The following is a 13,025-nucleotide window of genomic DNA, read 5'->3' as shown; positions in this document are numbered from 1 at the left end:
GGGCACAGACCACACAGAACCTTCTTGGGAGCAGATGACGCCAGCGGTGGGAGACTGAGATACAGGGACCGGCGTGAGTGAGCCAACAGTCCCTGGGTTTCTATTTGGTTCCCTGAGACTAAGCATATTCGACAAAATAGTCTTAAAAGGGGGTGGGAGCCAGGCATTGCGGGGAGTTGCTATGGCAGAAAAAAGAGCAGGGGTTTGGAGGGGCAAGGTGTGCAGGGAGAGTAAAAGAAGGGAAGCCAGCACTAGTTTTGAGCTCCGATGTCCCCAAGTTTTGGAGCCATCTTGTGGCAAAAATGAAAAGAAACAGAGAAGAGAGAGGAGGCATAAGTTAAACCCCTACGCTATGGCAAACTGTGTCTTGAGGCACCTCTACCGTGACCCCAAAAATGAATTTAAGTATTTGCTAAAGGGGGTCAGGAAATCAGGGATGGCAAACCAGAGAGAGGAGAGATTAAATAAAAGTACAAGAGTCCTGAGAAGAAGAAAAAAAATTGTCTATAAAATACCACAATAGCATAAAATTAAGAGCTTGGACTCAGGAGCCAGATTGCCTGTCTGGATTTGAATCTTGTCTCTGCCACTTGCTATGGGTCACTGGATAATTTATTAAACCTCTATGTCACCGTCCTCATCTAGAAAAACCTCTGTCAGTGTCATCTACAAAATGGGTGAAACGGTACCCCTCGCGGCATGGATTAAGTAAAAACTAAGTAGGTTGTTATTGCACGGAAAGCCTTCAGGATAGTGATGGGTACACAAGAAATGCTCAATCAATATTAGCTGCTACTGTTGTTACTACAACTGCCACCAGGGCTGAGTCCTCCTCACCAGTCACCTACAAGGAGCGACCTCTTCTGTGAATGTGACGGCTGACGGAAGCAGAAGGAATGATTTCTGATGATATGGCCTTAAAAACAGGTCCCAGTCCCCTTCCATCCACGACATGCGAAGCAGCCTGTGGGGTCTCTGGTCCCGCTCCCCACATAAGAATGCAGGACATAGTGAGGCCAAAAAGGAACACCCACGGAGCCATAGATGGGGCAGTCACACCACTATAATCTCACTGGAGGCTGGAGCCACACAACCTGCAACCTGCTGTCTGCTTCTCTGTCTGCCAACCGACCGACTAACCAACGAACGCAGACACGACAGTTATATCAGTGGCTAATTGGCTCACTGGTTACAGCTGATGGTCAATTAGCCACAGTTGATGGCCATCTACTACCCAAGCCACCTTTCCACGTGAGGCCAAGAGCCTGGAAACTGCTCCCTGGGACTCTGTCCCCACAGTCCACCCCAACTGCTCTTTAATAAGGCCCACTTGGGTTCAAATCCCAACTTCCCCCTCACTATTTATTTGACTTGGGCAAGTCAGAACCCCTCTGATCCTCGTTACTCTGTTTATAAAACGGGAAAGGGACAGCTTCCTCCTGGGGTGGCTGTGACGCTGAAGGGAGACAATACACACGATGTACCCAACATGGCCTCTGGCACGGAGTCAGCCCTCGGGTATCTTTCCACTTCTCTTTCCCCCAGAACAAGAGCCCCGAGCACCAACCAGAGTGTGTGTGTGGGGGGGGAAGCAACAGGAACACGAAGCTCTCTGGAAAATATTAAGTGCTAAATGTATCAATATTTAATAAAGGAGAGAGTAACACTTAAGGGATGTATTCTCCCGGCGGGCGCCCCAGCCACTCCCTGGGTGTGCATGGCCTCAGCCCCGACCTCCGCGCTCTGCAGCCTCCAGAGGAGCCCGAGAGTACATTACGACACACCTCTGGGCACAGGCCTTACAACAAACAGTCCCGCAGACAGCGCTCCCGTTTTCCGCCAGCCGCGGCTCCTTCTGGCTTCACAGTGAAAACACAAACAAACCCACTCAGCCTCAGCCATACCAGACACAAAGACAGTCCTCCGAGCAGATCCGGAGTCTCCTAACTCTCCAGATACTTTTTCTACAGAGGAGTCAATCAAACGGTACGATGGGAAACGGAGCTGCATGGAATCAGAGACACCTGGCATCCAATCTCAGTTCCAATCTCAGGGTTCCACTTACCCAGCTGGCTTGCCTCCTCAAGTTTACTTGGGGGGCCTTGGTTTCCTCCTGGGGAAACCAAAATGGGATACAAACATCGACTGGATTTCATTGCTGGGTGGACTGAAAAGAAAACAGAAGTACCAAGCACAAAGCCTGGCGCCCGAGAGAGACTTGAACACATATTTGTCCCGTATGCCCTATAGGAACACCACCATCTGATCAGAATCCAAATAACTCGAACCTTCGATGAAGGAACTGCTTAGTCTTCCCTTCAGGGCTCCAGGCTTAGATTCCAAGTCGCAACAGAAACATGCAAATATTAGGGATGTATTCGAAAAGGCAATGTCAGGCAAGGTCCTGGGGTCAGCATTTCCTGTGCCTGCAACGCTGCAGAACCCTGCGATGGGCACTACAGCTCACGACCCTGACCTTGAGGGCCAGACGAGACCGCGAGAGGTGCAATTACGGTTACGACGTTCTACGCCGGAAGGCAGGCCAGTGCATCCCTTGGCCCTTTCCACAATGAGGGCTCACACACGATGGGGTCTCTGCTTAACCCTCCATTACCCTGAAAATCCACTTAAGCCGAACCGCCTCTTCCCTGAGCATCGTGTCACCTAGATTTCGGCTCTAATTGGCCAAGGAATGGTCCATTTATACAACTCGCTTGTTGCAAACTCTGATAGAGAACAGGACTCTTATGGGGGTTAAGAAGAGGTGAAGGGGAAACTCAAGACATTACTATTCGGGGACCTCACATTGCTGGAAACAACGCTGTCATCATCTGAAGTGGTCGGGCAGACGGGGTTGGGTACTAACCATGGCTGTGAGTGAGCAGGCAGAAAAATGCTTTCTGCAAGGTGTTTGAACCACCTTCACAAAGTGGGTGTCTCAGAGGTCAGGAAGAGTCTGTCAAGTCACCTCTTGCCCAACCCCCAACCTTGACTGTGGGGGTGCCTGCACTCTCCTGTTCTGGGGCCAGGCAACGGAGGGGTGCAGGACCATGGCCTGGGCTCCACCCTCCCCTCACTCCCACCCCCAGCTTCTAACCTAGCAGGACACGGGGACAGATACCCAGGAAACCATAGGGACAGATAGCCAGGAAACTGTAAGCACGGCATGTACTTAACCATGCCCCTGTGTTAGGGGAAGAGCCTGATGAAGGCAAGAGTGTTTGCAGAAAACCCCCCTGACTAGACCCCAAATTCCGGTACCCTCACCACCTGCCGTGAGAGGAACTCAGCTCCATGGGAGAAGGGACAGCCTGGGTCAGGGAAACAGCAGAGGAGAAAGGCAGGCGAGGATTCGAATCCTGGCTCCACTATTCACCAGCTACGTGAATCCACGCTAGTCACTTAATCTTTCCTGGGATTGCTGTGAAATTGCAATAAAATAACTGACCCTAAGCATCTAACACACAGTAGAGCCTCAGTCAGGGGGCCCAGTAAGCTCCGTCTTCCCTCTCCCCTCTGAGATTCCTTCTCTGCCAACGGGACAATAGTACCCCATCCACATCACTGTTGAAAGGATTACAGGAGATGACATTAAGAAACAGAGCTTCTAGCAAACAGTCGGCCTGGACACTTCACAAAAGCCAATGTCTTCAGCCTCCCCCCCCCCACCCCCTGGAACTGTTCTCGATTAAAGGATTCTGAAGAGACATGACAGCTAAAAAGGATGTGTGAGCCCTGATTGGATCCTGGTTTGGAAGAAGAAAAAACTATAAAGGGGATTTGGGGCAATTGGGGAAATGTTGGTACAGTCCTACAATTATGTTAAATCCCGTCCGACAATGGTGTGCGGTCAGGTAGGAGAGTGTCCGCAGGAGACACGTCTATAGGGGGAAGTGACCTGACATCATCAACTGACCCTTAAATGGTTCAAAAACAACAACAAAAAATACCCACAGGGGGAGTCGACAAGTTCCGTAAGACATTAACAACTGGCCATCAAGAAAGGGGAACATAATTCTTGCAACTTCCTACAGATTTGAAATTTCTCAACATCAAAAGCAGCCACGCACTCCGAGGGCCGGATGGGGGGGCGCTCTGTCCCCACCCCGGGTCCATCATGCAGCCCAGGCACACGCCCCTAGCCGCTTACCTGGCTGCAGCACCCTGATCTCCAACAGGTTGGAGGTCCTGTCGGCCAGCCGCGTCCAGGAGTTGTTGTAGTTTCGCCACCACAGCTCTGCCACACACTGGTACTTGCCCGCCTCTGTGTCACTGGCTCGGCTGATGCTGAGACGGACGTTGTTGCTGGACTCGGCCTTCTCAATGGCCGTTCGGGTTCTGAAGCTGGAGGACCGATCCCCCCACTGGACTCCTCCATCCCGGGTAAAGGTCACCAGGTCATGGAACTCGACGGTGCCCACTGGCTGGAACCGCCACGTCACCGACACGGGGACCCGAGCTGGGTAATGGGGTTTGATGATACACTGCAGGTCAAAGGAATCACTGTAGGTGACCCCCGGCGTGCGGGAGATGGCTGTGACCGCAAAGCCCGTTTCTGGAGAGAGAGCAGAGAGACTCGAGCCAGAGGAGACACCTGGCTTTCTCAGGGCAGGGTCAGCTGGGAAGGTGGCCACGTTCTTCTACTTGGGGCCACCACTCCTGCTGCGTGGCTTTGCTTTCCTGGCCAGCATTCTTACAACTCCCCTCCCACCACCCAGCCCCAGGCGTGGTAACAGCGCCCAGCTGTCACCAGTCTCCAGGTGCCTCATCATGCACACTTCCATAGAGCGTTCCTTCAATTAAACCCTTTGAAGGTGCCTTCTGTTGCCTGCCAGGACTCTGACTGATACAAGTCAGGGTAAGATGTTTCACCTGGGAGCAGTCTCCCCAGCGGACGCACTGAAAGGCTTCCAGCCGCCTCCTTACCAAGAGCCGTGATGGAGACCGGGGTGCTGGCGCGGCGCTCCCCCACGATCTGCCACTCGCCGTCCACGGCCCGCACCCATTCGGTCACGTGGCATTCGTACTGGCCCTCGTCCTCCTTCCTGCTGTTGAAGATGTTCAGGCTGAAGGAGTTGGGCTGCACCTGCTCCATCTGGACAGCCCCGAAACTGCTGCGCTCCCAGTAGGACGCGCCCGACTGCACGGTCCCGTCCCGGTCCAGCCACATGATGTTACTGCGACGGTTCTGCCTGTCCACCAGCTGCCAGATGACAGAGAAGCGGCCCGGCAGCCGGCCCGCCGTCCGCACGCTGCAGGAGAAGTGCAGGTTCTCGCCCTCAAGGATGACGCTGGCATTGCTGGTCACGTCCACGAAGATGCTGCTCTCTGGGGAGAGGGAGAGAGTGCCACGCTGGGGCTTTCCGGTCCTGACGGCGCCCTCCCCACAGATGTACAAAAAGGATGGGTGCAAATGTCATCCTCTTCACGTACAGTGAACCTTGGAGGACAAAAGCACTCTGGCGCGTGCTGGTGTCAGCCCTGGCTGGTTCTGGGCATTGCTTCCCAAGGCGTTAGCTGTGGTAACCTAGCAGGTCTTTTGCTATGTACAGGGGACTAGGAGGGTGAGGGTCTAAGACCTGGGACCAAATCAGAACCTGAGGACTACAACATGATGACGTTAGGCTTAGGGCACAAGGCGATTTATCAGGTCATCCGTTCTGCTGGGGTGCAGGGATTTTCAATTTGGATTTTCAGTAAGTTGAATTACTCATTCTACTGCACCTTAATCGTCCCACCAATTGGTGCTACAGCGGTAAGATAGAAACTGGCATCCAAACCATGCCATTTGAGTCCTTCAGGCCAATATTAGGAAGTAGAAAAAAAAATGATGGGAAGTATTTGGAAGATAATGTGTGCTTAGCTGTGGACAATAATGAGCACAGATGGTCTACTTTCGCAGAATGTGAGAGGAGCGAGCTTTCGTACTTTCATTAACGCCGAGGAATAGAACAAAGCCACTGGCTCACTACCCTGCCTGTCCACACTCAGCCCTGGGGTTCCAGGGCTCTTGACCTTGAAACATTCTGCCAATCAAAGTTGGGGGTAAGGATTCAGCTCCCTTCGCTACTCACTTAGCTTTATGAACTAACCCAATTGAATTATTTAAACTCTACATACCTTCTTCTGTAAGACAGGGAAAGTGTAATATATCTTGTGCAGTTTTTAAAAGTATCTGAGGTAATGCATATAAATCACTTACCATGGTAGAAGGTTTTTAAAAACCAGTCACCATGATCATGATTCACTGTATGATTCCCAGTAATTCTTTGTTTTTATAAACATCATGGATAGTCTAAACTATCGTAAGCATGCACATATTATCTTGTATATAGTCTATATTGAGTTCAAAAAGCCATAGGTATGAAAGAACACAAAATGCCATCACTAATTTGGTTCCAACTTTCTGGGCACCACGCACGTGAAGCACATACAATAATTTTAAATCGATTAATCAAATCGAATCCCAGATTAAGAGGCACACCCAATCACAGAGGGGAAATACACACATACCCACGACCATGCATTTGAATCAATCTTTTCTCCCTTCTATTTCCCCCGCAGGCAGAAACAGGCAAAGAGGAGCACTGAGCCTCTGCCTGAGGCTCTTATATGGTGCGTATGCGGCTACCCAGTCTGGATTGGCATGTTTCACGTGAAAAAAAGGTCTGGACAAGGTGGGGAATGGGATTTTCCCAGGAGCCACACCAAGAGGATTCACGATGATGGTCAGGCTCCGGCTTAGCCAGCATCTATAGCACTAGTGGCTAAAAACATGGATTTGGAGGCAGGCAAGCCTGAGCTCTCACCTGTAATCTTGGGTTCTTACCTAACCTACCCCAAGCTTCGATTGCTCATGTGCAAAATGGAGAGACTAATAGTTCCTCCTTTTCAGGGTCACGACCCTGGGAGTACTAGATGAAGTAGTTATTTCCCACGATCTTCATGGAGAATAACAATGTCCCTCTTTAGATGAAGGACTCATCCCCCGTGTTATCACTGCCACGTGAGGAATTAAAAGGGCAATTTCAGCATCAAGGGGAGAAATCCCTTCGCTTGCATGAAGCAGAAGAATGACTTACAGGGCATCACCCCACCCCCCCTTCCTGTCACCCCAGGGGACTCTTATGTAAGCGCTGGCTTGTGGACTACGAGGGCTGCTGTTTGGTGCTCTGAAGCTCCAGCAGGCGTGGAAAAACCACACAGTTAGACTGTGGGACTCCGAGAAGACAAACCCGGCAAATACCGACGTGGTGCTGCACTGCCAGGTGAGACTATTTACAAGTGTCCCCGGGCCTGAGCAAAGGCAGCCAACAATTTAAAACACTGGATTAAGTGCAAACTAGACCACAATTAACGAGAATCTGGGTGCGTGTTCACAAATGAAACTTCCAATCAGGAGGCTGATGATGTAAAACACGCTAATAAACACAGAGCAGGGGCTTTGGAGTTCGAAGCAAACATTTCTAACGTAATGCACGTAATGCACGCTGAAGCACTTCTCTGGATGGTGCTCTGGTTTCCTCCTTCCTAGGATGGATACGATACTGGCCTCTACAGGGAGTTCAGGGCTTGGAGCAGAGAAGGAGATGACAGATGGAGAAGCACGTTCGGCTCTTGGGAGGAAAAGCGCCATTAAAATCCAAGGTATTATCACCGTTCCCGATGTGATCATTTTCTTCGGTAGACTTACCCAAGTGGCCTTGGGGCAGGATCTGGTGGTTCTGGGGAACTTTAACTACCCAGTCATCTGCTGGAAAAGCAATATAGCAGGCCACAGATCATCAAACAAGTTCTTGGAACTTGGGGGAAATCTCTTAGCACAAAAGATAGAGGAAGGAAACAGTGTGGCTGCCCTTCGTAGGATCCTTACAAAACAACGAGGAATTAGTTGCAGATTTCAAAGCAGAGAGTCCGTGCGTGGTTATTATAATAGGCAAGCACTGACTGACAGGAAAACAGGAGAGAGAGTAGGCATTTGATGCCACAAGTTCAATTCTACAAATATTCAGCAAGCACCTATCCTAGGCAAAGCACCATGCTAGGCATTGCAGGGGAAAAAAGTCTAGAAACAAAATAATTTCGAGATAATTAGGTGTGTGGGGGGATTAAAAAAAATAATAAGCATGAAAGAAAGTAATCCTGTTGGTGAGAAAAGAAAAAAGAGTGGCAAGACCCCTGTGCCTATTTTATTTTTCCTTCACACTTGAAGAGAATTATCTTAAAAATGTAAAAGGGTAAATAAAAATGTAAAGGGAATCACGACAAGGGTAAGAGAAAGAACAGTTTGAGCAGCTGAGAAAAGATTAAAGGTTAGTTTAAATACTTCACCATTTAAAAAAAAAATCAGGGCATTATAAGGTTTAATTCTCTTTTTACTAAAAACAGAACTACGAGAGAAATGACATGTTAATGGTACTAGGGATTATTAAACACCACATGAGCGAACATAAGTATTCCCCAAGTCCCCAGCCATGACTGTGACCCACCCAAACAATGCCAGCTAACACGGCGACCCGCAGCCCATTTAGGCAGCCTCGAAAACCAGCTACACCCTAAAACTCTGTGCTCCAGGAAGATGTGAGGGGTCCCAGCCACTGACTTTCAAAACCACAATTTCAATGGGGAAGAGACAGTTAGGGAAATGGCCAACCCCTCTACCCCCAAAACCCCAGACGTCAAATCCTTCTTCATAATGTGCTTCATGATTTAAAATCTTCCCGTACAAGACCGACCCTCGTCAGTGACATGTCAAGATGAGGCATGTACCCACTTTTTCTGAGACTCAATTCCCCACCTAGGACCCAACAGCTGTCCTGAATTCCCGGTTTTCCTCCCAGCTGAGCGGGCACTGCTGCTACAACCTGGGGCTACTAGTGCGATGCCCCCTCCAGCTGCAAACACAGCCCTGATGCTCTGCCGACCTGGTGGGGGGGGTCACTAAGTGCGGGCAGCGGAGCTGGAGGAGGGAGAGCGGTCCACCTGTTTCCCCTGCTGCCTGAGCCCTAGCGCTGCACTTCCCCTCTTCCCCTCCCCCACAGCTCTCCTTGTCCCCGCCCCCTGACTTCTCTCAGGTGATGCTATTGGACCAGACCAGGGAGGAGGAGGCGAAGGAAGCCGAGCATCTCTCCACTTACTGATGGGAAGCACTATGATGGGGATGTTCTTTGGCCGCTTGCTCTCCTTGTCGATGAATTCCCCGGTGACCGTCCTCTCTCTCTCCGTCACGCGGCAGTTGTATTTCCCGCTGTCTTCCTGGCGCAAGTGGTATATCTTGAGCACAAAGACACTGTCGGCCTCTTTGGCCACTTTAAGCTGTCCCTTGGCTTCCCGATGGGCAAATTCACTGTTGAGGATCGGCACAGCATTGGGCCCCATGCTGGCGATGAGCGAGCTGTTGAAGGCCCAGGAAACGGCGAAGTATCGGTCGGGAATGTTCTGAGCCTCTAGGATGCATCTGAACTCCACCGGCTCCCCCACCGTGTACAGTCGCTTCTCTGTTTCCAGCCGGACGGTGAACTCCTTGTCTGAGAAAACAAGGCACAAAATGTGTGTGTTCCGGGTGAACGAGGACCCCAGCTCCCCAGACTGCATCAGCACAATCCCACCACCCATGCCTTCTTTCCAATGCTGACTGCAGGCAGGGTACCCCCACACCTGTCCGGAGAGAAAACTCCAGCTCGCAGCCAGGTGACCTGAGAAACTCTGGGACGTCACAGAGGGAACTCAAAGGTAGCCAGACCCAGACAGTCTGAAGGGCCTGGTATCCCAGGCAAGACCGACGGGCTCCGTCTGCAGCTTCGAATGCCTTACATTAGACGCTTCCTAAGTCCATATGGAACTCCTAATATCACCTACATGGCAGATTGTAAAGGGCTCGCCTTGACCTCTACACCCAGAACGCCACTTAAGCAACAGGATTACACATACTTTCAGCGGGTATGTTGGACTTACCCCACTGAGGTTTCTGAGACAAAATTACACCGTAGTGGAGGGGCTGACCACAATCTTAACAAATACTCAAAAATGACTGATGTATTGAAATACATCCTCCACCCATATGTGAATCCTGGAACTAATACACAAGTGAGACAGACCTTACATAGGAAAAGTAAAAGCGAATGGCTTTTCACGAGTCACCACCTGTCAAATCTTTAGACAGATGGAGTCAAAAAGCACCTACTTCCACTGAATGCCAGAACACCTCTGAAATGGCCAGCGAATGCAAGCGTCCTTCAAAGAGCTGGGTGTTTAATCAGGCAGGAGGGGTGACCAAAGAAGGGCTTATCGCCACGAACAGTGTCCCAGCACACCATGTAAAGGCGTGCGGTGCTGTCACTTCCATGGGACAGTTCCCGTATCTCACAGGCACCCATGGCAGAAGGTGGGGCACAGGGTAAGGCAAAGGAGTCAAGGGATGGAGAAAACATTTGGACTTGGGCTGTAAACACTGCCCAAGTCCCTCCTCCTTCCAATTCTAGCTCTGTTTCTCTAAAGAGAACATCGAGGGGGAAATCCTACGATAAAGACGTCTGAATTCCTCGTTCTTAGCTCTATCCTCAACTGCCTTCCCTACACTGGTATTTCCAAGCCTCTGCCACCATCTTCGAGACCCCTGCCCCATTTTCACTCCCATCCTATGTACTCTGCAAGCAGATGAGAATCCTAATTCCCTGAAACAACAACAACAACAAAAACTAGGAATCATGAGAGTACTAGTTAGACATGGCTCTTCCCAGCTCCAGCTTGGCTTTGTACCCACCCGTTCTTCAGGCTCTCCATCTCTTCTCCTCCCACATGGACCAGTGTCTTGCTCCAAACACCTGTTTTTGTCCTAGTGAATTATCTCCTTCTTTTATTCCCCAAACTTCCTAACAGAGCAAGCAACTCTCAACAACTCCAGGGGGCTCACCTCCAGCTGCTGCCTCATCTTTCCTTCCCCCCAAAGACCATTCCTAAGAGACATGGGTTAAAAGAAGCAGGTTTTACACTGTCGCCCTCTGCCTCGGTGAACACACCTACGTGGGACTGGGCCATGTTTTCCAGATACTGGCTTTCTGGTCAACAAAATTACAATAATTTATAACTCAACATCAATGATTTAAAAAAAAAGAGCCCTTCCACATAAATGCCACTGAAGACGTGTAAACGGGTGCTCTAGACCTCACACCTTTCCATTTCCTCAGAGTTAGGCCAGCTGCCAACTGCGGCTTTCTTCTTTTGGCAGGCTAAGTCCCTTACCTCATGCAATCCTCTAGGGCCTGGTGAAGCCCTCACGATCCCAGACTGCACACACAAGATTTACAGCCTACCACCCTCCTTTCTGCATAGCGATTTGCCCTTGGTTATACCCAGTCAATTAAACCTCTAGAAATTGATTTATACTTTTTCCAATACCCCCTTACTCCTCAGCTCCCTGAAATTGGCTTCTGCTCCTTTCCCCACATTTCACGGACCTAGCAAGTGTTGCTAATGATTCCACCCCGCCCCCTCCTTCACCCAGCACAACCAAAAGCTTTTCTCAAGCGGGTGTCAGCCTCTGGAAGACCATTCCTGTCCCTTGGGCTCTAGCACACCTTCCGTCCTGCCTCTCCTCCCGCTTGCCTGACCCCTCTATTTCTTTTTCTCACTGGGACCTACTCCTCTGACCACCTCTTCCTGCTGCTGTTCTCATGGGTGGGCCCTTTCCGATTTGTACCCCATGGGCTTTTCCTGGGCCCTCATCCCTCCCAAGTTCAAACTCCAATCAAACCCTACGTCTGACGATACGCTGGTGTTTCACACACTGAGTGCCTCTGTAAGAGTCGGCTGGCAGGGTGGACTCCTTGACTATCATTTATAGAAACAAAAAGACAAGCAGTGCTACACTCATCGGGAAGCAGACTTTCCAGCAGGGCTTTGCATGTCCTGCCCCCTCCTTACCTACCATGATTCAAGAAATTACCGCAAGTGTCAGCCCCTGGTCCCCAGACAGTGGGACTTCTCCTTTCACAGTGCTCCCTTCCTCAGCCACCAGCACCCAATGCCTGCTTTCCAGCGTGCTGCCACTCGCCTAGTCCTGGACTTGTTAGTTCTTTCCTACCTGGCGTCTCAACTTCACACCCAACCTGCATAATCAACTTCTGGCCTCCAGGGTCTTTTTCCTTCGAAACCTATTTGATTATGTCTCTTCTTGCTTAAAAATCTCTACTCCCCCCCTTTCCCAAGTGTCTGCAGCAGTGGCTTTCAAACTTTATGGGTGGGGAGGGGCACTTCCTTTTTTCATACAAAACTTTCTGGTGCCCAACATAGAAAACGTGGTTGAATCAAGGGAAGGGAGACACTGAAGCCGTGACGTGCCTTCCTCCAGCACTCTTGGCACGCACATGTGCACAAGGGCACATATGCACACCCACGTGCAACCTCTCAGACACCTCTAAGAGGCTTCAAAGGTTCCAAGAAGGACAGCCTGAAAACGCTCGGTCCACACAGTCAAGGCCCAGTTCCACATTACAGCACGTGGAGCTTCAGGGTACCTACCATTCCTGTCTCCTCTCATCACTTACACCTGGAACGCAACAACTCCTGATACCTGACTTCTCTCTACTTGCCAGACATGTCCAACAGTCTCGTTCCTTTATGCTTCTCTTCCTGCCATCGCCTCAAACTTTAAGACTCAGCTCACATCACCAAACTTGTTGGTTTTCCTGGATTTGCCTTAACCACGATCCCATCCAGGGAAACGCACTGTTGTAAGAACACTTGACATCAACGGTGTTCCCAGAGTACTCGATATACAATGTACTATCATAGCACTTAGGACACCCGACAGCCACTGCTTTCACACCTGCAAGGTCTCCGAGTGGTATTCCTCTTCGAATCCCCAATGCTACCACCACATCTCCAGGGCTGTGGAGACTTACTGTTTGCTGAAATGAACTAAGAGAAGGGCAGCGCTGGGGCTGTCACCACTGAGCCTGAACAGCACAGGGACCCAGAGTGAACTCAACTTTTTGTTCACCTAGTTTTCCTTTGGCTGGCTTAGT

General features: G+C 50.4%; 1 protein-coding gene across 2 annotated transcripts in view; it reads right to left on the bottom strand.

The window, feature by feature from the left end:
* IGSF3 (immunoglobulin superfamily member 3) overlaps positions 1–13,025 on the bottom strand; it is an 89,516-nt gene that overhangs the window by 22,691 nt on the left and 53,800 nt on the right. The window contains exons 5-8 of one of the 2 annotated variants that reach the window (XM_081026274.1): positions 9,138–9,527; positions 7,694–7,753; positions 4,927–5,328; positions 4,151–4,555 (exon numbers count right to left, since the gene is read on the bottom strand). In XM_081026274.1, the coding sequence (XP_080882400.1) occupies positions 4,151–4,555; positions 4,927–5,328; positions 7,694–7,753; positions 9,138–9,527 (1,257 nt within the window). The remainder of the gene's footprint in view (positions 1–4,150; positions 4,556–4,926; positions 5,329–7,693; positions 7,754–9,137; positions 9,528–13,025) is intronic. The other variant, XM_081026275.1, reaches the window with a different exon arrangement.

Source organism: Rhinolophus hipposideros, assembly GCF_964194185.1.
Source record: "Rhinolophus hipposideros genome assembly, chromosome: 19".
Classification (NCBI taxonomy): Eukaryota; Metazoa; Chordata; class Mammalia; order Chiroptera; family Rhinolophidae; genus Rhinolophus; species Rhinolophus hipposideros.
Note: the sequence above shows the minus strand (reverse complement) of the source record. Positions and strands in the feature narration are given on the sequence as shown.